At 42.1% G+C, this 25,478-nt stretch overlaps 2 protein-coding genes across 3 annotated transcripts in view; both read left to right on the forward strand.

The window, feature by feature from the left end:
• LOC108413120 (calmodulin-regulated spectrin-associated protein 3) overlaps positions 1–4,568 on the forward strand; it is a 53,084-nt gene extending 48,516 nt beyond the window's left edge. For both annotated transcript variants that reach the window (XM_017685474.2, XM_017685476.2), the window contains one exon: positions 349–4,568. In XM_017685474.2, the coding sequence (XP_017540963.2) occupies positions 349–651 (303 nt within the window). In that variant the 3' untranslated portion in view covers positions 652–4,568. The remainder of the gene's footprint in view (positions 1–348) is intronic.
• A 9,193-nt stretch (positions 4,569–13,761) lies between these two features.
• LOC108413116 (keratin, type I cytoskeletal 15-like) lies at positions 13,762–16,181 on the forward strand. The gene is made up of 4 exons (XM_037543365.1): positions 13,762–14,069; positions 14,185–14,267; positions 15,265–15,390; positions 15,661–16,181. The coding sequence occupies exons 3-4, from the start codon at positions 15,265–15,267 to the stop codon at positions 16,066–16,068; spliced, it is 534 nt and encodes a 177-aa protein (XP_037399262.1). The 5' UTR covers positions 13,762–14,069; positions 14,185–14,267; the 3' UTR covers positions 16,069–16,181.
• The last annotated feature ends 9,297 nt before the right edge of the window (positions 16,182–25,478 follow it).

The raw sequence follows: 25,478 nt of genomic DNA on the forward strand, positions 1-25,478 counted from the left end.
TTGCAAAAATCAAACATAAATAATGTCAAATTTTCACTGTTCAGAAATGTGTTTGGTGTGCGAAAATTCATTTATTGTCATCAGAATAAAGCACACAATAACAAAAGGTCTTTATAAGAGTACAGCCTATAAGACACAAAGGTTGGCTATGTAAAGCTTGGTAAATCAGGGCTAACTCAAACCAAGTGAGACAACAGACAAAACTCAAAATAGGGGCAAATGAGCCTTGATATGTGGCCTGACGTCACACCTCCTGATATTCCATCATGTCACTGTTCAGTCTCTCTTAGCTGTAACATCACAACTTTTTTCCATTTTCATTCACCGTGCCCCATTCCCATTTCCTAGGAGATGGAGAAAAGCTCGGCTAACCACTTCCTGATCCTCCTTCGTGACTCCAACTGTCAGTTCCGTGCCATCTATACTCTGGACGGCCAATCGGATGAGCTGCAGCGGCTGTGCGGTGTAGGCCCACGTACCATTTCCTGTTCTGCCGTGGAGGCCATTTACAAATACAGCTCGGACAGGAAGCAGTTCAGTGCGTTGCCGTCTCGCACCGTGAGCATGAGCGTGGATGCCTTCACTATCTCCGCCCACTTGTGGCAGTCCAAGAAACAAAGCACACCAAAAAAAGCAGCCACACCCAAATAGAAGATACCACACCCCCTAAAATATCAGCACTCCAAAAGAAGAAACATAGGAGCCATCTTCATGAAAGCAAGCTAGGTCTCGGCATACTTGATCTTCTTAGGATATCCAAGAAGAATCCGATTCCTTTTATGGATGCTCCTTGTCTGACTATGTCTAGATTATTGGAATACCCCAGAATGCATCTTAGAATGGATGAAAGGTAGTGGTGACCAATTAGCATGATTTCCGGTTTCCTCTAGTGCAGCTTTCTTTAGAAATGTTTAGCTAATTTCTTCTACTGCAACTTTTCCTTCATATTTTGATGAAATATTCATTAAACAGCATTCCAACCATGAATTGATCTTCCCAGAACACAGTACAACCATCGCTCCAAAAAACTGTGACCAACTCTCAAAACCCGCCCACGTAGACCAGCCTCTGCGGGAAGAGTCTATGGTAATTGCATGTAAATAGAAGAAGCAAAGCACCAGAAAAACTCAAGGCACATCAAAAAGAGCATGAACACTTAGTCAGATATCTTTCCTAAACATTTCCTAAGCATACATTCTCCCTTGAGATGTACATAAAAGCATTGGTAGACCTTCCCTAAAACTTGGCACGCTAACACAAAAAGTTATTTCTTTTTAGTGAGAACATTGCTCAACTTTGGCCTTAAATCCAGATATTGATTGGCTGGAGGCTTTTAGAATCTAGCTGTGAATTGTTTCCAGGGCTGAAAATCTAAATTCTGATTGGTTAGATGCATTTACGACCATCGGCTGATTGAATAGAGCATTAAAACATTTGAATGAATGGTTAGATGGTTTTAGTTTGAGATGAGCTGATGTTGCATCAGATTTCTTGGTTGTTCGTAATTCTATTTATGTGTGTTTCTACTGCAGAAAACTGGAACTGTGCTTTTTCAATTAGCCATCAGTGCCGAAGGTTCCATTTTTATGGGTTATGGACCCTGTACAAGACTGGTACCCACAGGACCTAATGGGACCCATTGTCCTCTCTATTTGGTAACACTTGCAGCTGAAACAAGCGAAAGTTAGCAAATTATTTACTCTTCCAGGTAAGGATAATGCCAGTAAGCACTATAACACCACCTATAAGTGCACCAGACCATAAACTAGTATCATATATTGACATGTCGATTGCTGTTTTTTTAGAATTATTGCTTCGTGAACACTTTGTGAAGCTTGATATAAGCTAGTTAGGAAGGTAATGCTAATGTTATTAGCATGTGCAGTTAACTTGTTTTCTATCACAGATATGGTGATTGTTCCAGCCTTCTGACAAATGGAGGAAATGAAATTGAACTAACTAAAAGTTAGTTTTGTTGATTCATGTTTTGGTTAGTTCTTGTTTTTGAATATGCAGTGGAAAAACGCCTTCAAGCCCTATTCTGACTGGATTAGTTTTACATGAAGAGGTGGGTAATGTCATTTGGCCAGCATTGCTCAGCAATTTTAGTCCTGTCTAAATGCACCACTTCATAAAGTTTCCAGTGCAACCACCTAGCAACACCCTAGCAACCACCAAGCAACACCACAGCAACTACGTAGCAACACCCAAGCAAGCACCGCCTGGAATACCATAGTGAACACCTAGCAACACCCCAGCAACCACCTGGGATACCATAGCAACCAAATAGCAACACCCTAGCTACCACCTAGCAATACCCCAGCATCCACCGGGGATACCATAGTGAACACCTAGCAATACCCCAGTAAGCCTCCTAGCAACACCCCAGAAACCACCTGGGATACCATAGCGAACACCTAGCAACACCCCAGCAACCACCTGACAGCACCCTAGCTACCATCTAGCAACACCCCAACAACCAACTAGGATACCACCTATCAACACCTCTGCAACTTCCTCAAATACCATAGTGACCATTCAGCATCACCATAACAACTGCTAACTGTTTGACAACACCCTAGCAACCACCCGGGACCTACTTAAGCTGTGCAATGTCTGCATTTTCTTCAGGAAATGCACTTTTCTAGTTTACACTGAGATTCCACATCCCATTTGAAGATGTCCTGTGGTAAACTGGCAGCGTCCTGGCTCCTCGTGGTAAACTAATCCTGTCTGATTGGCCTTTGGTCAGTGCTCCTGCTCTGAAATGCTTTATGAATCCTGGCCCTGGATGGTGGGTGTTTCATGCTCATTGAAAATGTCTGTATCTTCTTGTTTTGTTTGATTGCACTTTTCTAGCTCCTGACGCAAGAGTGTAAACTTTTCAATGTACTGGACCTTTTTTTATTCTCTTGTGGGCTATTTTATACATTCAAACGTCGTAACACGCCAAGTTAAGTATATAGTATTTTTAAGAACCTGCTAAATCTACAACAGTATTAGAATTAGAACGCTGGAACAGAACACAGTTAGAACGTCTCCATAGTGATGGATCTACATTTTCTACCATGTAATTTATTCTGTTTGTGCGGTTCTGAGAAATCCAAGCTGTTCCAGACAGACACAAAGCGAAGAGCCCTGTGTGCATGTTTTTACATTCCCCATGTACCATCAAAGCCCCCTTTTCCATGTCCCGACCTTCAGCTCTCTCTGAAAGCTCCAAAACAGACAGATAAAAGAGAAAGAGTTGAAACCTTCACATTGTCCCGTCTACCAAAATCTCAAATGCTGTGAACCCGATTTGAAATTCCTGTTCTGCTCTTGAATAATGGTTTCCTGGGAATGCTGTGTTTGTAGGATGTGGACACGAAGTCCAAATGCTCCCTGGAACATTAGCATCTGGACACATCCCTAAACCTGCATCATCTGCAGAGGTGGCGTTAGCAGACATATGTCTTAAAGGGGAATTGCACTAATTTCTCTACATTTTTCTAACATTTCAGATGTAAACAGAGCAGTTAACTGTTATGGTGGTGGAACCAGACGTCCCCCTCTAAAAGCTCCCTCACAGAAAGTTCCTACATGGCATGGTTATGACCACGACTCCTGTTCCCTATGAATTCCCGGTCTGATGACTGAGATGCTGTGTTATGATAGTTTTTTTGATCAAGTTTCGTGGTGGAGGGATACATGCAGGACATTGTGAGGCGAAATAGTCCTTAAAGAAAACTCTTTTTTTGGTTTTGGACAGTAAAAAAATGGCTAAATTGGTGTTGCAGTCGTGGGACCAACACTGTAAAGAAATCAGAGTCTCTACTATTCCACTCTGTTTACATCACAACGATGGAATTTGGTAAAAAATTTGAATTGGTGGAATTCTCCTACGCTAGGCTAAGAGATGCTCATTCACCCTGCAATAGCCACTCTTTCATGGGTGCTTCTTTCTGGATTACTGGAATATTTTACCACAGAATGATAATGATAACCCTAACCCTAACCCTAACAATGGATGAAAGTTAAATGGGAACCAGTTAGCATTTGGCTAACGTCATTAGCACGCAGCCTTTCATTTACTCCTGGAAACTCGGAATCTGCACCACGGTTTAGGAATCAGCACCACGTGCTAGTTTCCATTTGGTGGTAGTCACATTAGCATTTTTGCCACAACTGGAAGCCACCAGGCCATAAAACTACCAGTTAGCATGAGCACAGCTATGCAAACACCTGGGGTTCATGCCCTGTTAGTTTCCGGACATTGTTAGCCGTGTTAGCATTAACATGTGACCCAACGGTCAGGCTATGCTAATACTGCTGATTTGCTGATAAAGAGAAATATGGTTACCATTGGAAACCACTTAATCTACCCAGCCCTGCACTGACTGGATCACATTCTCTCTCTTCTGTCTGTCTCAGAGCGACAGTGTCTCTTGTCCTTCGTATGTATGAGTGCGCGTGTGTTTGCGTCGCCGCATGACTGAGGAAATCAGAGAACGTAGGTCACTGAGACTTTGTTCAGTCTGTTATTAATGTTTAATAAAAGGATCAATAAAACCATTTTCCACAATACAGTTCTGGCGTCTCTATCACTGCAACCTAGTAACGTTAGGTTTGTTGGAATTAGGCTATTTAGTCCGTGTGTCTGGGGCTTCGCTCATTACCTGACAGGCTGAATGAAACACAAACACTGGCAGATAAACTGGCTCAAACTGGTACAGTCACGCTCACCTGGTCCCTACTGGTCATTTATTACTGTAGGGCTTAAAATGTGACGGAACTACAAAGTAATGACATAATAAACATCTGCATTAGCTAATCATTTATACGCTAACTTAATGGTCGATAAACAAATAAAGAAACGCCGCTCAGCTCCGCCCTCTAAAGACGCCATTAACAAACATCAAATAAACAAACGCCGCTCAGCTCCGCCCTCTAAAGACGTCATTAACGACCATCAAATAAACAAACGCAGCTCAGCTCCGCCCTCTAAAGACGTCATTAACGACCATCAAATAAAAAAACGCCGCTCAGCTCCGCCCTCTAAAGACGCCATTAACAAACATCAAATAAAAAAACGCAGCTCAGCTCCGCCCTCTAAAGACGTCATTAACGACCATCAAATAAAAAAACGCAGCTCAGCTCCGCCCTCTAAAGACGTCATTAACGACCATCAAATAAACAAACGCCGCTCAGCTCCGCCCTCTAAAGACGCCATTAACAAACATCAAATAAAAAAACGCAGCTCAGCTCCGCCCTCTAAAGACGTCATTAACAACCATCAAATAAACAAACGCCGCTTAGCTCCGCCCTCTAAAGACGTCATTAACGACCATCAAATAAACAAAAGCCGCGCAGCTCCGCCCTCTAAAGACGTCATTAACGACCATCAAATAAACAAACGCCGCTCAGCTCCGCCCTCTAAAGACCTCATTAACGACCATCAAATAAACAAACGCCGCTCAGCTCCGCTCTCTAAAGACGTCATTAACGACCATCAAATAAACAAACGCCGCTCAGCTCCGCCCTCTAAAGACGTCAATAACACCCATCAAATAAACAAACGCCGCTCAGCTCCGCCCACTAAAGACGTCAATAACGACCATCAAATAAACAAACGCCGCTCAGCTCCGCCCACTAAAGACGTCAATAACGACCATCAAATAAACAAACGCCGCTCAGCTCCGCCCTATAAAGACGTCATTAACGACCATCAAATAAACACACGCCGCTCAGCTCCGCCCTATAAAGACGTCATTAACGACCATCAAATAAATAAACGCCGCTCAGCTCCGCCCTCTAAAGACGTCATTAACGACGATCAAATAAATAAACGCCGCTCAGCTCCGCCCACTAAAGACGTCATTAACAACCATCAAATAAACAGTTGTCTTTTTTTGTATGATTTCTTGATAAAGAAAAATTATTTTCTGATGAAAGAGAAATATTCACATTTTCCTGACTCTTTTATCCAGAGCCACTTACAATTTGGTCATTTTACACATGTAGGCCAAGGTGGTGTTAGGAGTTTTGCCCAGGGACTCTTATTGTTATAGTGTAGGGAGCTCGTCATGGCGCAGGTTTGAACCCCAGTCTACAATGTCAACGGCAGAAGTTTTAACCACTACACTAACCACTAGGAAGTAAGGAGATTCATTGCAGTAATGAAGCAGGTGTTTGTGCCGGTGTAAATGGGGTAACCAAGAGCCGGATTTGAACCGCCACCGTACTGATCGGCGGTCCGTGGTGTTACCACTGCTACCGCTATGAAGGTTACCGCTGGAAACCACTTAATCTTCCTACGACTGGACTTTTTAATAAATTACTATTTACTCGGCGGCACGGTGGCATGGTGGGTAGCGCTGTCGCCTCACAGCAAGGAGGGCCTGGGTTCGATTCCCCGGCCGGGCGACCAGGGTCCTCTCTGTGTGGAGTTTGCATGTTCTCCCCGTGGGTTTCCTCCGGGTTCTCCGGTTTCCTCCCACAGTCCAAAAGACATGCAGTTAGGATATTTGTGTAAAATGATCAAATTGTAAGTCGCTCTGGATAAGAGCATCAGCCAAATGCCAATAATAATACTCACCTCCGCCCTCTAAAGGCATCATTCACAAACTGTTTTTTTCAGTAATTCAGCCCATTTGAGTGCTCAACATTTATCTAAAAAAAATAAAAAATAAAACCTTGCTGGGTTTCACCTTGCATATGTATGAACCCTGACGGCAAATGTGCTGCATAATTCATCTGTACTTTGAATTATGGCTGTGGGACAGTCGTATTTGCTCATTGTGTTTTGCCTTTGCTTCCCCAGAGATTTTGCATTTGGAGGTTTCCCACAGTCAGTGCTGTGGATCAAAGGTCTGTTGGTGAGCCACAGGCATGGCCTTTAACCATGCTACACTCTATCTCTCCCAAAGATCAGCTCTGGAATCATCCATATTCGTTTCATATCTTTAATTCTGAGGGTCTGTAAGTGAGTCCACTTCAGTTCCTCGCTCTCATAGCTAAAAAACTTGTTTTATAGCATTATTAAGTGGTGATGGGATAATAAACCGTACGATTAAACAATAAAGCCTAGTGCTAAAGGGATTAAATAATACTTAGAGCACAGAGAATTTTCATTGCTGATACAATGAAAAGAAAAACTGTGGTAATGTGAAGAACCTCTGGCCCTTGCCCTGTGCCATGCATGCATCCCTTGGGCAGCTGGTGACTATGCTAAATGGCATCAACTAATATGCCGCCTGACTATAAAACAAACCTGCTCAGTCTTCTCTTTCACACCAACCTCTGAAGCTCCACCTGGCTATGACAGAAGGTGTCTCAGGGTCTCATTTGCTTTAGCTATTCAGAAGAGAGCCATGACTTCAACCGACTTCAACCGAGAATCCTTCAGATACTCCAGTATTGGATCGGTTGGGTCTGGGTCACTTTGAGGTGGTGTGAGACCCAGCTATGTTTACTCTTTGGGCCTAGGGTTAGGTGGTGTCCAGAGCCATGTTGGTCTTGGATTAGGGTCAGGTTTAGGTGCTGGTACTGGTGGTTCAAGTTCAAGTTCAAAGTGTTTATTGTCATTTGCACAGAGGAAACAGGTTTCCTTATATACAATGAAAAGCTTACTTTGCTCCTCGCTAAGAATGCCAAATATAACATTAAAAATACAAAAGAGTGTGTATATATATATACAAGCATATATATTAATCAAGAAATAACGCACTAAATATAGGCTACTAATAGAGGTTTTGAAATTTACAACAGGTTAGGTTGCAATGTATAAATTACAGTGGTATGGATGGATGGTGCTGTGCCTTGCCGGGAACATGATTGTCTGCAGCAGAAATGAGTAGTAAAGTGCAATAGTAATTGTAAATAATTGTAAATTGTAAACATGTGCTACAGTTAAAGTGACAGTAGGTGCAGGTTATTCCTGAGGAAAGAGTTCTTTACCAGTGGGATACACATCACACGTCTGTACCCAAGTCTGGCAGACCGAAGTGTGAATAGTTATTTCTGATTCAGAACTCTTTTTTTTTTTTTAACCTGTCATGTCTGGCCATTTTTGCAATCGGAATGGTAATCCGAATGTACTGATGTACCAAACATATTTGTTTTCACAAGAAAAAGCTCTATAGGTTACTAAAGCCTATTCTTGTTAAAGTTTTTATTTTATTTGTTTGGCCAGGCCTGACAGGCAATAAAAAAGAGGACAGGAAAGAAAGAGAAGAAGGGAGGAGAGAGAAAAAAAAAAAAAAAAAAAAATCATAATAATGATAATTAAGTAAGTAAATAAATAAATAGAAAAAAAATAATAATAATAAAAAAAAAAGAAAAAACAAATGAAATAAGTAAATAAACAGACAACTAAATAAAAATAAGTAGATAAATAAGTAGGTAAATAAAAAAATTAAAAAAAAAGGGAGGGGAAAAAAAACAATTATACAGATATACATACATATACATATTCACATATTCATATACATATATACACCCAGACATAATTCTACTATTTGCTGCTACATACATACACATGTTTACATATCCATACATATGCATATACACATATACACCCACACACCACACACAATTCTACTGTTTGCAGCAATGTGTATATGTGTGTATATGCCTTCACGCGTCATGTGTCATGGAATGTGCTCAGCAATGAGGGCAAGAAGCCGCAACCATGCCCCCGTGGTCCAGAGGCAGATAGGGAAGGACCCGGAGGACCCGGACCATCCACAGCCCATTAGGAACTCAGGAGACCTGAGGCCACATGCTCCGACGGCCACCGCGTGCACGCCCCAGAGGACGAAGAATGGAGGCCCCAGACAGAGCGCCCACAGACAGAGGGCAAGTGACCGGAGAGCCAGAGGCAATGAGCAGCCCACCCCCCCCGGCAGGCCAACATCCCCAGCATGAGCCGAGCATGCGGCCCCCGAGGGCCCAGGCGCCCGAGACCGGCCGACCCCCGGCAGGACCCCCCCCCCCATGCCAGAAAGGCCCAAACCACCCTCAGGACACAACCGCCAAGGGAGCAGGGCAGGGACCATGCCAAGATGTCCAGCCATGCACCCAGGGACCCACAGGACACCCATACCCCGGGGGGGGGGGGGGGGGCGGAGTCGGCAAGCAGCGGGGAGCGGTGGGGAGAGGTAACTCCTGCCCACCACCATGTACCACAGAAGTCCAGGCTCAGCAAGTCATAGACCCAGGCCCAGCTGTCCACACACACATGTTCACATGCACCCACACACACCCACACCCACACTCGCACACACCAGTCACCCACTCATGCATACACACGGAACATACATGGACTCACAATATCGGCGGGCGGACACCAGCACGGGTCAGCGGTAACCCAGGGAGGCAGCCACCCCGGCCCCGAATGACCGGCCGGTCCCCCCACCAGGCAAGGTGCACCAAACCGGGGTGTGAGAGGACCCGCCCACCCCCCCCCCACACACTCAATATGTGTGTGAAATGAAAAGAATGTGTGTGAGCTACAGTGCAATTAAAATTGGAGGGACAGAGGCAATGTAGTACTGAATAACAGCACACTGCCACACTGCCCCCCAAGGCCCTCAATGTCTAATGTGTAAATAAAATTGAGGGGCAAGTAGCAGTGAGCAGATAAGTGAGGTCACATCAGCAGCGCCACCCACCATCCACTGAGTGACACCTGCCCCCCAAAGCCCTGTGTGTACTGTACTGTGTCATGAAATGTGTCATTGTAAGGGGGGAAAAAAGGGGAGGAGTGGGACATCACGCATCACAGCGAGCAGAGCCAGGTAGGTGGCCCTACTCACTGTAGCATGGGCCCCCCTCCCCCAGAACCCCCATGTGTAGTGTGATGTTTGACTGAGTGGGAGGAGGGGAAGGGTCAGGATAAGAAAGACCGAGAGGCAGAGAACTACCCCTCGGAGGAAGAGAGCCAGCTGGCGCTAGCTCACTAGGCACCCTGGTTTCCTACACCCGGCCGCGGCGCAGGGAAGGCCGGCCCAGGGCCCGAAGCGGCCACGCCCCCAGGACACCACCGCGCTCCAGGCCAAACACAGTGGTCCAGTGGCGCACACAGAAACCGCAGAGCGGCAGCCCCCATCTCCAGTCCAAGAGCCATCAGACACCCAAATCCCCCAGCCCACCACCAGCCACCTGCTGGGTACACCACAAGACAAGACTACAGCCGGTTACCCCCATCACGTGATGGAGCTGATCAGTGGGGACCAGAGGGATTCAAATGTAGTCAATTGATTTTTAGTGGTAGCAGACATTCTTTCCAGACTAATGTGGTCTAGAAGTAGGTTTCTGTAGTGAGTTATACATAAATCATTTTTTGATTTCCACTTCATGAGGATAGTTTTCTTGGCGATGCATAAGGCAGTAAGAACTATATGTGATATATTCGTTTCTATGTTTAATTCACTTATATCACCTAAAATGCACAGTTTTGGTGAGACTTGGATATCACAATGGAACCATGTGGGTAAGTCTTCACATATTGTCTGCCAAAATCTCTGAACAGGCATGCAAGACCATATAGCATGCATATAATTTTCAATATAATTACCTGTGCAGTTAGTGCATATATTTGTTTCTCTGAGGCCCATTTGGAACATTCTGTGCCCTGTATAATGTATTCTATGGAGAGTTTTGTATTGTATAAGTTGTAAATTTGGATTTTTAGTCATTTTAAAAGTATTTAGACATATCTGTGTCCAGAAGTTTTCATCCGGGATGATGGAAAGATCTCTCTCCCATTTTGTAATTGGAAGGGATATTGAATCATTAATTTTTAATAATAACTTGTATATTTTTGATAACAGTTTAGGGGTATAGAGGTTTAGAAAGTCTGTTATCCACACAGGGATTTCTAGATTTAGATTACTTAGATTAAATCTTGCCTGTATGATGGACCTCAATTGGTGATATTCCAGAAATTTGCTACTGCTAATTCCATATTTTAAAATAAGATCTTCAAATGAAATAAAGGTCCCATCATGAATAACATGTTCTAAATTATTTATTCCTTTTTCTTGCCATTCTGAAAAATTCAGTACTGTCTTTTTCCGACATATATCGGGATTGTTCCAAATGGGTGTTAATTTACAAGGGATTAGTGAAGACTTAGCCATCTTTAAGAATTCCCACCAGGCTATCAGGGTGGTGCTTATTGTAAGGCTTTTAAAGCAATTGTAATGTTTAATGCTGGAGCTAATGAGAGGTAAGTCAGATATTTTCAATTTCCCACAGAGTGTTTGTTCCAGATCCAGCCATGGACTGTCTGAGCGGTTTGATTTCATCCACCTTGAAACATACTGTAGTCTATTGGCTAAAAAATAGTGATAAATATTTGGTAGTTCTAGACCACCGCTGCATTTTAGCTTTTGTAAAGTCTTCAAGCTTATTCTAGATGTTTTACTTTTCCATAAAAATTTAGAAATATATGAGTCTAGCAACTTAAACCAAGCAATAGAAGGTTTATTAGGGATCATTAAGAACAGATAATTTACTTTAGGCAGAATCATCATTTTTATTGTGGCAACTCTCCCCATGAGAGATATAGGTAGAGAGTTCCAACGTTTGAGATCGTCCTCTATTGTTTTTAGTAGAGGAATATGGTTCAGTCGTACCAGATCTAACAGCCTGGGAGAAAAATTTATACCTAGATATCTAATGTTGCCCGACTGTAGTGATGTAGTTATGATGTTCTGAAATTTACAATTCAGAGGCAAAACTGTTGATTTACTCCAATTAATGGAGTAATCTGATACAGATGAGAACTTATCTATAAGTGTGATTGTCTTTAGAAGAGCGGTTTGTGAGTTCCCGAGGAAAAGTAATACATCATCAGCATAAAGGCTTATTTTATGGTCTGTATTTTCTGTTTGGATTCCTTTGATGTTTACAATCTGTCGGATTTTTGCTGCTAGTGGCTCAATGAAGATGATAAACATTGAGGGAGAGAGTGGGCAACCTTGTCTAGTTCCCCTCTGCAGACTGAAGCTTTGTGAAATAAGATCATTTGTCCTAACCCGTGCATTTGGAGAGCTGTATAATGTTTCGATCCAGTTTATAAAGGATGGGCCAAATCCAAATTTATGTAGAACTGCTAACAGAAATTTCCAATTTACCCTGTCGAATGCTTTCTCTGCATCTAAAGAGACGACTATTTTTTCTAATTTGTTAATGGAACAGTAGTCTATTATATTTATTAGTCGGCGTGTGTTATCGGCCGAGTGCCGGCCCTTGATAAAACCTGTTTGGTCCGAATGTATAATATATGGAGTGATTTTTTCTAATCTTCTTGCGAGAACTTTGCAAATAATTTTAAGGTCTACATTAATAAGAGAGATTGGGCGATAGCTAGATGGAAGTGTTGGGTCTTTGCCTGGTTTAAGAAGCAGGCTAATGTTGGCCGAGTTCATGTTTGGAGAGATTGTGTGGTTATTCTTGATTTGAGTCACCATCCTGAAAAAAGTAGGTTCTAACACAGGCCAGAATTCTTTATAGAACTCTGCTGGGAACCCGTCTGGGCCTGGGGCTTTATTATTTGGAAGGTGCTGTATTGCCTTATAGAATTCAGATGATGAAAACGGTGAATCAAGAGTTGTAATCTGATCCTCATTTAATTTAGGAAGATTTATGTCAGAACTCTGATTGCGGTGGGGAAGAAGGAGTTCTTTAGTCTGGAGGTCTTGCACATCATGCTCCTACACCTGAGGGCAGAGGTTTGAACAGTCCATGCTGGGGGTGGGTGGGGTCTTTGATGATGGAGGCAGCCTTCCTTTGGACTCTATGGTTGTAAATGTTCTGCAGAGAGTGCAGTGGAGAATTGGTGATCTTCTCTGCAGTCTTCACCACTCTCTGTAGGCATTTACGATCCATCACGGTCAAGCTGCCGTACCACACGGTGATGCAGCTGGTCAGGAGGCTCTCAATGACGCAGTTGTAGAAGTTTCTGAGGATCACCGGAGACATCCCAAACCTCCTTAGCCTCCTCAGGAAGTACAGCCACTGTTGAGCCTTTCTGACTAGCTGCTTGGTGTTCAGTGACCATGAGAGGTCCTCACTGATGTGGACACCCAGGTATTTAAAGCTGCTCACCCTCTCCACCTCGAGCTCCCGGATGAAAAGTGGCCGATGAGGTCTCCTCTCCTTCCTCATGTCCACTATCAGCTCCTTTGTCTTGTCCGTGTTGAGGATGAGGTTGTTCTTATCACACCATGACACCAGTCTGGTCACCTCCCTCCTGTAGGCTGCTTCCTCTCCACCAGTGACACGTCCTATCACTGCTGTGTCGTCAGCAAACTTCAGGATGATGTTGTCCTTGTGGGAGGCGACGCAGTCATGGGTGAACAGGGTGTAGAGAATAGGGCTGAGGACGCAGCCCTGTGGAGTGCCGATGTAGGTGGTGATGCTGGCTGAAGTCCTGTTGCTGATCCTGACAGACTGGGGCCTGCCAAAATGACTGTCCTTTTGTAGCAGGTGGGAACAATGCTCTGGCTGAAAGAGAGATTGAAAATGGAGGTCAGTACATTAGCCAGCTCGTTCGCACATGCTCTGAGGGCCCGCCCAGGAATCTTGTCTGGTCCTGGTGCCTTGCGGGGGGTTGATCTTTCTCAGAGCTCTGCAGACCTGGCCTGTTGATACTGACAGAGGGGGGGGACATGGGTTGTGTGGGCTGTGTGTGTGTGTGAACCTCCCAGTGCTAGTGCTGGGGGTTTCGAAACGGGTTTGGGGCAGGCTTGGCAGTTGGGGGTGGAAGGTTTGGGTTAGGCTTGGCTTCTGGTGATGGTGGAGGCAGGTTTGGTTTCGGATTGTCTTCTGGAGGTGGTGCTGGTTTCTGAATTGGAGGAAGCTCCTCCGTGGATGCCGGCCTTCACCCATTCACCACCAATGAAAAAGTAGAGCTACAAACCCTGAATGACCGACTGGCCATCTACTTGAACAAAGTGAAGAAACTTGAGACTGCCAACCGTGAGCTGGAGGAGAAGCTTCGGGGGTTCCAGGCCAACAAGTTGCAGGTCACGTACGACATGCAAGCCTACCAGCATCAACTACAACCTCTTCGAGAACGGGTGTGTGCACATGCTTTTTTTGTCTATACATGATAGCAAGAGTGTTAAAAATCTATATTAAGATTTATAAACTTTATGATCTAATGTTCTCTGAAAGATTTTTCCTTGCCCACAGCTTACAAACATTTTGAACGAGTCTGCACACCTTGCGGTAACCATCAATAATATCAAACTGGCTGCTGATAATTTCAGAATCAAGTAAGTCTTTTAAATGTTGGACAAATCTTTTGGATTGATATTCTATAAAATGCTGTTCTTTTGTGGCAACTGTGGAACATTTTCCAAGTCCTTCGTGGTGCAGTCAAGGGTCCATAACTGATTTATTAGAAAACTTAAATCAATATTTTTATACCAAATGTTTCATTGCTCTGCCTAAAACTGTTTGGGCTTTTGGTCTCTTAACGCATTTCGAAAACATCATGACTTTCCTTTGGAATGTGTAAAAACCAAACCCATTTCAGTAACAGTGATTGAGCACTATGAGTCGTATCACTCTTTCCTACATGATGTCTGTAGGTATGAGAATGAGCGCGCTGTGAGGCAGGTGGTGGAGAGCGAAGTAGCTGCCCTGAAGGCTCCGAAGAAAGAATATGATCTGGCGATTGTTGCTCTGATGCAGGAATATCAAATCCTTGTGAAAGATTATGATACCCTACAAAGCACACATGAGCAGGTGAGCTGAGGCAGGACAGAAAAAGAGTAAGGACAAAGGAAGAGGGAAACAGAAAAAAATAAAGAAAAACAGAATGAAGTGGATTTTGTCCACTTCATTGACTTTTTGCCAACCCAGATTATGATAAATATTTAGAGAGAGCAAACTTAGTCTCATTTAATTAATTTAAATGTCACTGTAAAAAACTGTAAATGTCCACGTGGAAAACACTGTGGATCTCTCTAACAGACTGGCCAACCTCCGTGCTGAGTATGAAACCGTCGTGGAGAAAAACCGTAAAGAGTTTAAGAGCTGGTATGCCTCAAAAGTACGTACACAAACCTAGAACAAACGCACTTGCTGGTGAAGCAATTCGACATTCACAGTCACACCTGACACACAGAACAAGCATCCAACAGCACCAGCAGTACCTACAGAGTCATTCCCTGTTCACAACTGGTTCACTGACCTGACACATCTGGAAGCGGATTCATTTACCTGGTCAAATCAGACTGCACAAATGCAGAATGTGTTTGTTTTCAGATGGCTTCGAAAGACAAAGAGATAATAGAAGTTACCGATGTCACGGTGGCAGGGAGCACTGAGATTGCTACGAGCCGAGGTCAGATCCTGAACCTTCAGACTGAGCTGGACACACTGCTGCTCCAGGTAACACCTGACCAGAACCTGTCCCATACTTCACACAAGTCTGTTTGGCTTTGCATTTGGCAGACAGCCTTCTTTCTGGACAGACTCCATTTGTTCTGAGTCAACAACTTCACAGTTCGTTTGCAACTACTATTGTGCAAGAGCATCATGTACCTTTGCCAAGACATTGCTTAGTTTAAATGCTTGTATAGCATTTACCTTGCTGCCTTTACTCAGAGTACTCATGCTTATGATGCAAGTCTCACCCACTTGTCCCCTGTCTCTCTGCAGAAGACCTACCAGGAGCACCTGGTGGATGCTCAGGGGCAAAAGCAGGTACAGCTGCTGGCTTTGAGTCGCCTGGCTGGTGGTCTGGAGGCTGAGCTGGCTTCAGTGCGGGACAGCGCTCTGCACCAGGCCCAAGAATATCAGTTGCTGCTTAGCACTAAAGTGCAGCTGGAGAAAGAGACTGCTACCTACAAAACCCTGTTGGAGGGTACTGAGGACCTCAGCAAGATCGCTGGCATCAGTCTTCCACCATCGATAGCATGGAGCGCCCCAGCACTTGCTTCAGCTGCTCCAAAGATCTATGCAGAGAGTAAGTCAGGGGGTCTAATCTCGTCCACAAAGGCCCGGTGTGGCTGGAAATTTTTATTCCAACAAAACAGAAGATCGCATTATCAAATGTTTGAGGACTGATTCAACTAGTGGAATTTGGTCTGCTTCAGCTTGTTTGGAGTGAAAGCCTGTAACACCAGTTACAGATCTGCTGATACTGTACAGCAGTGATGCATATCACTGTGCTGACAACTGTCGACTTCCACAATGCATTAAAAAAAGAAAAAAGTGTTTAAAATATAAATATATAGGTAAAAACTGGTCACTGCTTTGCTTTCTTCAGACATTACCCCATTAATAAACACACATGCTATAGTTTAACATTAAGATCAAGATGAGATTCTGAGATATATTTTATTATTATTATTTTTCTTCTTCGTTTTCTTATTATTACATATATCATGTAAAATGAACTGCAAATTAATTTCAACCCCCCCCCCCACTGTATTCTAAAAAATACGTTTTAATATGATCCAATTTTTAAGCTCTTTTCAGGTCACACTTCTCAAGGTTTTTTATGTCGGTACAGATAAAAGATAAATCATTATTTAAAACTACCACTTATCCTCCTGGGTCACATGAGCCACTCTCAATGCTCACTGGGCAGACAGTATGAAACACCCTGGACAGGTTGGCAGTCCATCACACGGAAGACACACTAGGGGCAATTTAGCTTGTCCTATCAGCCTGACTGCATGTCTTTGGACTGTGGGAGTAAATCCTGCAAACGCTGGGAGACTCCACACAGAAAGGACCCTGGTCACCCGGCCAGGGAATTGAACCCAGACCCTTCTTGCTGTGCCGCGCCAATTTAAAGCAATAAATAAAGCAATAAATTCTCTGGATCCTGTGATTAATAATAATAATTAATAATAATAATAATAATAATAATTCTTTATTTTTATATAGTGCTTTATCAAGGACCCAAAGACATTTACAATTCAAAGTACATAGACAACACACTTAACACAGACAACAAGAGCACAATAACACATACAGAAAGACAAGGCAGAATATGGGCAGGTCTAGTGAAGGAGCATAACCGACTGAGGGCAGGTTGAGTTTGGTGAGGCAGACCAGTTTACATAAGAAATGCTGTACAAGGTGAGCTTTGACTTCTTATAAAGTCGCTCCAGACGGCGACCAACCTGCTTCATAGTACGGAGCTCACCAGTGTACCATGGAGCAGGAGTGGAAAAAGAGGAGCTAGTGCATTCAGAGACTCAGAGAGAGCCTCATTTAACAACATAGCATGAGCTTCAGGAGAAGAAGGAGCAGAGTCAACAGGAAAGGCAGAAGAAATGGACTGGATAAGACGGAGAGGAACGACAGACTGAGTTTTACAGAAGGAAATACCCTTTTGAGTGGATTGACGGGGTGCAGCCAGAGGAGCAGTGAACAGAATCAGCTTGTGGTCAGAGAGCAGGAACAGCAGAGGATGTGGATTAATAAGAGACAAGGAGGAAGAACAGACTAAGTGGAGGGTGTGACCTTTGTCATGGGTGGGAAAATTTACATGCTGCGCAACATGGAAGCGGTCAGGAATTACAGTAAAGTCCTCAGTATATTTACAGTAATGAGAGTTTACATGGATATTGAAATCGCCAACTAGCAGCAGGCGGTGAGAAACTGAACAGGCCAGTGTGAGTAACTCTGATAATTCGGAAAGGAATGAACCTTTAGGTTTTGGGGGACGGTGAAGTAACAGTGCAATAACAGAGCCAGGTCATTTAAGAGCAATATATTCAAAAGAAGTGGGAGCTGTAAAGTAAACTTCTGTGATGTTGACTTTAGTATTGAAAATCACAGCTAGACCACCTCCTCTTCCAGACGAACGAGGTTTGCAGATATATTTGAAATGAGGTGGGGTCGCCTGATTAAGAGCATAGAAATCACCGGCTTGTTGCCAGGTTTCAGTTAGGAAAAGTATGTCAATACAGCTGTCCAGTATAAGCTCCTGCAGCACTGATGATTTGTTGGACAGGGAGCGAACGTTCAGCAACCCGAAAGTGGTACCAGGAGAAGTGGGAGGGAGACGGCGCAAGTTCCGCAGGTTAGAGAGTACCAATGGGCGAGATGTGGACCAGAGTGAGGGTATATTAGTGCCATCAGAGCGGTGGATAGTTCTGTTGCGGTGTTGTCCTGAGCCACGGTGGACATAGTGGCGACGGCGTAGTATTCCAGCTCTACTGGCAGAAACAGCAGTGGCTTTAGGGAGGTGGTAGATATTGTTCAATTTGCGCAGTTCATTAGCCGTATAGGATAAGAGCTGAGGACAGTAAGGAGGCGCTGAGCAGTACGGACTGTGCACAAGGCCAGGAGGACTTAACAGCAACGTCAAGGCAAGTAATGAAAGCATCATAGAATAGGAGAGTACATATAAACAGCAACAGTGGAAGCAGCCACACTCACTCAGTTGTCGTGTAGTGCAGGATCACAGCGGTTAAGTAGCCACATTCAATCGGCATTCCGAGCAGCCATCCGGCAGGCAGGCGGAGCAGAGTACAGCCGCGGCGGTGCAGCCACCTCCAGCCGGCGTGCAGAGCAGAGTACAGACCCCGGCGGCGCAGCCACCTCCAGTTGGCTACAAGTACGGAAGAGTAGTCATTATGGAGCAGCTACGTTCAGAAAGCAACAAACTTTGTTTACAGTTCTACAAAAAACAAAACAAAACAAAACAAAGACCAGCCAAAGAGTCGCACGGGAGAAGTGGCAGTCTCTCTCACACACACACACACACGCCAGCCAGCCAGCCATACTCTCACCCAGAACTGACGTCAAACGATACAAAATCCCATATAAATAAATAAATAAATAAATAATAGATAGATAGATAGATAGATAGATAGATAAATAGGTGTACCTTGTGGTGTAAAAGAGAGCCAGAGGATATGTTATGATGTGATGGTCGGCCCTGCTGAGGTTGTGATGCGATTGGAGGAGGTGAGAATGTGATGTCTTTTGTTGTTCAGCAGGTGGAGGAGCTGGTGGGATTGAGGCTTCAGCAGATGTCCAGCCACCACCAGCAGACAGCCCTGAAGAAGGCATGATGTCTTTTGTTGATTTAAACCAAACATTTAGTTTCTCCACATACAGAAAAAAAATACATACATGTGTTTTTATACATTTGAAATACATTTCAAATCATTTGCAGTTCATGCTGAAGTACATTCCAAACACTAACATGTGGTTCTTCCTCATGTTCTTAGAGAGTTTCTCCTTTTGCATCTTGGTTCCTTTCAGTGGTTCTATATAACCATAAATAGATGTGAACTGAAATCAACTGAACTGTACAGAGAGGCTAAAGTCTATGGGGCAACAAGTATTGTGTAGAAATGTGATACAAATTGTAAGATATTTAGAAGATATTAAGAAGTTAACTAAAATGATCAAACAGAACATGAAGAAACAAAGTTTTGATGTTATGTCAAAGGCATAAAGACAGTATTGACATCCACTGAAGTTAGCTCTGGCTGCTTTCGACAAGAAACCACAAATAAGTGACAGGAGCAAAATTAGAGTTAGCATTGGCGCTGCTTTCCACCACTGAAGACTGGAATGTTTGGCAATTAAAGGGAAGAAGTTTAACGCAGAACTCACAACATTTCTTCTGGACTGGTAAGTAAACAGAGGGAGGAGTAGAGATGGAGGAGGGATGGTGTGGAGTACGAATTCAATCTTACATAGTGCTCCTTTAAGTTGGTAATAAATGAAGACGTGTTAAGTTTCAGTAGAAAGTGACTTCCGACATTCTTACAAACCAAAGAGTCTCATTATCAGGGGAAGAAGGTATTTCTGTAGTAAATGCTGTGAGGTCTGCATCATCACCTTTCAATGCCCTTCTTGAGTAGCTGGTCTAGAGCTCCTTCATCACAGGTACAAGTGCATGGTGCACACTAACTGAGGGCTCTGCCAAAGGTTATTTGAAGAACTGGTTTCCTTTCAGGGGCTGTAGGTAGTGGGAAAAAACACTCAGCCCCCCTTTCAGGTTGGCACAAACTGTAAAAACATTAACTTCAGATAATTACACTGTAGTGTGCAACGAAAGAAAAGAGTAATACATGATGGCAAATCACAGGCAGACAGAACTTAATGGAGACATCTGTTTTCTGTCTTCATGTCTCTCTGTCTCTTCCACGATGAAGAAATGTGAAGCTTTCCTGTCTACACATGACTGTGAAGTCACTGCTAATCTGTCTTTTAATCCACCCTAACCCTAACCACATCAAAACAATAAACACTAATCTCTAACAAACAGTAATCTCCAATAAACACTAATCTCCAATAAACACTAATCTCCAATAAACACTAATAAACACTAATCTCCAATAAACACTAATCTCCAATAAACACTAATAAACACTAATCTCTAATAAACACTAATCTCCAATAAACACTAATAAACACTAATCTCTAATAAACACTAATCTCCAATAAACACTAATCTCCAATAAACACTAATCTCCAATAAACACTAATAAACACTAATCTCCAATAAACACTAATCTCCAATAAACACTAATAAACACTAATCTCTAATAAACACTAATCTCCAATAAACACTAATCTCCAATAAACACTAATAAACACTAATCTCCAATAAACACTAATCTCCAATAAACACTAATAAACACTAATCTCTAATAAACACTAATCTCCAATAAACACTAATCTCCAATAAACACTAATCTCTAATAAACACTAATCTCCAATAAACACTAATCTCTAATAAACACTAATCTCTAATAAACACTAATCTCCAATAAACACTAATCTCCAATAAACACTAATCTCTAACAAACACTAATCTCCAATAAACACTAATCTCTAATAAACACTAATCTCCAATAAACACTAATCTCCAATAAACACTAATCTCTAATAAACACTAATCTCTAACAAACACTAATCTCCAATAAACACTAATCTATAATAAACACTAATCTCCAATAAACACTAATCTCTAATAAACACTAATCTCCATAAACACTAATCTCTAATAAACACTAATCTCTAAATAAACAACTCAGACTAACCCAACTGTGTCAAATGATTGCTCATTATTCACAATCAGATACTGATGAAATTCATGTGGACTTTTGTAGTAGAAAGCTGGACATAAGCAACTGGATGGATTTTAGCCCATTGAAAATCCAGCAGGTGTCCAGTCACATACCAATACAGCATTATCAGTATTATCAGAGAGCCTTATCAGTTTGAATCAAACATTAGTAGTTACACTTGTACCTGGTGTTAAGATCATATCAGGGTCAAACAGGTTATTTACACTCCAAAGAACTGCTGTAGCTTTTAAATTCATTTGGCTTCATTGCAAAGTGGCTTTGAAGGTTTTTTTTGTAATGTGACACCATTTAAACACTTGAATGTTTGAATGGTTCTTCTCTATAAAGATAAACAGTGTAAGTTTCTTAATAAAGACTTTTTTAAACTGTTACGTATTGCTCTAAAACTGGTCCCGATATGGTCACAAGTAAAGAACTTGTTTGGCACTTCATAGAATCTGTAAGGGAAAGATAAATGAACCAAGCTTATCTCAGTCAACTTAAAAGCTGAGACCTCAAAGAGGAACACAGCATTCATAGTGCATAGGACTTACAATACATAGAGAAATGTATGACAACCATATTTTATATTATAAGGACTGTATTGTCTCAGCAAAATCTGCATATTATTCGGGTTTAGTTAGCTCTAATGAAGGTTACTCCAAGTCTCTGTTTTCTCTGTTTGCCAGTTTAACTAAGCCTCCTGACCCATTTCCCTCTCACATGCACTCTCCTGATTTTTGCAATTCTCTCCTGTCTTTCTTTTCTGATAAAATCTCTAATATCCACCAACAACTTAGCTCTGTAAGAGATCTCTATACTGAAGCTGATTCCCTGTTCTCCTCGTTGTCTGTCTGTCATTCCTTTTCAACTTTCACTCTTCCATCTTTATCTGATGTAATAAATATTATTCATAAATCGAACTCATCCACCTGCCAGCTTGACCCTCTTCCCACAAAGTTGGTTAAAGCTTGTCTACCTACCTTGGCTCCTCTCATTACCACCATCATTTGCTCTTCCCTTAATAATGGAACTGTTCCGTTATCTTTGAAAACAGCTTCCGTCACTCCACTCTAAAAAAGCCTGGATTAGATCCTAACAACTTCGATAATCTTCGCCCAATATCTAATCTTCCTTTTCTTGCAAAAATTCTGGAGAAAGTTGTTGCTTCCCAGCTCCACTCATACCTCAGTACACATAATCTCTATGAACAATTCCAATCTGGTTTCTGCCCCCACCACAGTACTGAAACAGCTTTGTTAAGGATCACCAATGACCTTTTGATGATTCTGGTTTTCTCACTATTCTCATCCTCCTTGATCTCACCGCGGCATTTGATACTATTTCTCATGATATCCTTCTGAACAGATTAGCATCCATCGGTATTAGTCAAACTCCGCTTGCATGGTTTAGTTCATATCTTTCTGGCCGCACTCAGTTTCTTCAGTTTAAATCTCATTCCTCTAGTTTGTTTCCTGTTGCTGCTGGTGTGCCCCAGGGTTCCCTAGGGCCCCTTTTATTTATTATTTATTTGCTCCCCCTTGGCTACATATTTCGCAAATATAATATCAATTTTCATTGGTACGCTGATGACACGCAGCTCTAAATTTCCTCTAAACCTACTTCATCTCTACCACCTTCCTCCATTTCGGACTGTCTGATGGAAATTCAGTCATGGTTTTCCTTTAATTTTCTTAAACTCAATAGTAAGAAAACAGAAGTTTTACTTGTTGGCACTCCTTCCACTTTAACCAAATCTCTGAATTTTCCCATTATTATTGATAATTCTCATGCATATCCTTCCCCTCATGTAAAGAGTCTGGGTGTCATACTTGATAGTACGCTTTCTTTTTCATCTCATATTAATTCTGTCACCCGTTCTGCCTACTTTCACTTGCGTAACATTAACCGACTTCGTCCCTTTCTTACTCCTCATGCTGCTGCTGTCCTTGTCCATAGCCTTATCACATCCAAGTTAGATTACTGCAACTCTCTTCTGTTTGGTCTCCCAAATAAGACTCTCCATAAACTGAAACTTCTCCAGAACTCTGCTGCCCGGGTCATTACTCGTACTCCATCCAGAAAACACATCACCCCGGTTCTGCAACAGCTCCACTGGTTACCCATTGAAGCTAGAATTACTTTTAAAATTTTAACTCTCACATTCAAATCCATTCATAACCTTGCTCCTCCTTACCTGTCTGAACTGCTACACATCTCCACTCCGTCCCGTTCCCTCAGATCCTCATCCTCCACTCATCTTTTTGTTCCTTCGGCCCGCCTTGTTACTATGGGCAACAGAGCCTTTAGTCGCTGTGCCCCTCAGCTTTGGAATTCCCTCCCCCCTGTTATTAGGAATGCAGCCTCTCTTCTCTCTTTTAAATCTCTATTGAAAACATACCTTTTTAAGCAAGCATATTCTCTTTAAACTGGTTTGTTGTTTTACCGTGACTCTTTTAGTGTTTTATTTTGACGTATTCAAATGATTTTTGATTCACATTTATTATTATTGTTGCTTTTTCCTGTTTTGTAAGGTGACCTTGGGTTTTTGAAAGGCGCCATGAAATAAAATGTATTATTATTATTATTATTATTATTATTATTATTATTATTATTATAGTGGAAATAACTTCTGCTGAAGGCAACATGACATTTAACCAAACTGCTTGAGGTAAGGCCTGACAAACACACACAAAGGTAAAAAAAGGAAAGGCATTAATAATCTACAGTGAACACAACCGACAATGTACATATTATATTTAAGACATTTATCAGAAGCATTAAGGCATGTTAAATGTGAATTTAGTGTATGTATCTGTGAATTTATCTCTAAACCTTTTAGAGTTTTCTTTTTTCCTAACATTATTAAACTCATAAATAAATAGAGTTTGACTTAGAAAATCGGCAACATATGGAATCTGACCGGGGTGCGCAAATGTTTACACAAGACTTTACACAGTTATGCATCACTGTCGGAAGAAAACCTTTTATCTATTCAAACTTTACAGGAGAAGGAAAAAACATGCTTTACTTTTAAAGGAAGTCAATGGAACCAGAATTTTTTCCAAGTCATTTTGGATCATTTCTTTTGGTTCATTCATCATGAAGTTTGCACACAATGTAAAGGGTAATGAGCGTTTTCAAATAACGGCAAAAACTGAAAAAAGACAAAAATGGAGATACGAGGTTTTGTTCCGACGACAGCGACATGCATAATTAAATACATTCAGTTCTGAGGCAAAAAGTTTGTGAAACCTTTTATTTTTTATTATCTTCATCTAAGACATGTAAACAAATAAGTAAATATATTAAAAATACAAATGATTTTGAATTAAAAATAAAAAAGATTGAGTGTTCTTTAGTAAAAAAAAAAAAAGGTTCTATGTAGAACCATGAACGCTCAAAGAACTCTGTGTATGATTAAAGGGTTCTTTGCATTGAGGAAGAGTTCTTCAGATTGATGGCAAATATGCTGTAGATGATTCTATACAGAATCTTACTGAAAAGGATTCTATATAGCACCAAAAAGGGTTCCACTGCTGTTACAAGACAAAGAACCCTAATGTGGTACTATATAGAACTCTTTTAGCTAAGAGTGTAGGATACATGTTCTGGATGTTCTCTTGTAGCTTCACCTTGCTGGTGCACATTTTAAGTTAGCCAATGTCTAGCCCAGAGCTTCTCAACCTGTGGGCCAAAGGTGGGCTACAAATCGCCCTCTGGTGGTCCTCGGGCGGTCCCACTTACACAATCAAAATACACATTTATAAATCCAACAAAAAGTTGGACTAAAATCAAAGTCAATGATTCCAAGTAGCCCACCACTTAGCTACTCCCCCATCCCTGACAGCCAGGCGGTGAGAAATCGGAAAACGCAAACTGACCTAATAGTAGGAAAGAAATACGAAGTTATCAAATTGTAAACAATTATAATTCAAGCTCTGCAACAAAGACACACAAAGCAGCTCCATCTGCTTCTGTATCTTCTCAAAATATGCTCTCCCAAAGTATCAACTGTCTGAACGAGTGCCATTCTGCCTAATTTCAGGGCTAAAACAGGCTTAAATTGGCCTGATCTGTTGATATTTTATGTTCAGTGATACACGTCAAGTATACATGCTATGTATTTTGACACTTGTGTTAAAAATTGTTTTAAAAGTTTTTTTAACAAAACATTTTTTTAAATTTGCTGTTAGCCTTCAGGCTTAAGTAGGTGGACCTTAAGGTGGAAATGGTTGAGAACTTCTGCTTTAGCCTCTCATTAAGAGTCCGTTTCTGACCATAGAGCTGCTCTTATCTGCATATTTTTGGGTGGTGGTCCACTTTCAGCCTAGCAGTGACTTTGACACGTGAAACATTGGCTGACAGTGTCTACCCCACTGACACTGTTGTGCTGAGAGTGGACCTGGACAATGATATCTGAACAGA

This window comes from Pygocentrus nattereri, chromosome 12 (assembly GCF_015220715.1).
Source record: "Pygocentrus nattereri isolate fPygNat1 chromosome 12, fPygNat1.pri, whole genome shotgun sequence".
Classification (NCBI taxonomy): domain Eukaryota; kingdom Metazoa; phylum Chordata; class Actinopteri; order Characiformes; family Serrasalmidae; genus Pygocentrus; species Pygocentrus nattereri.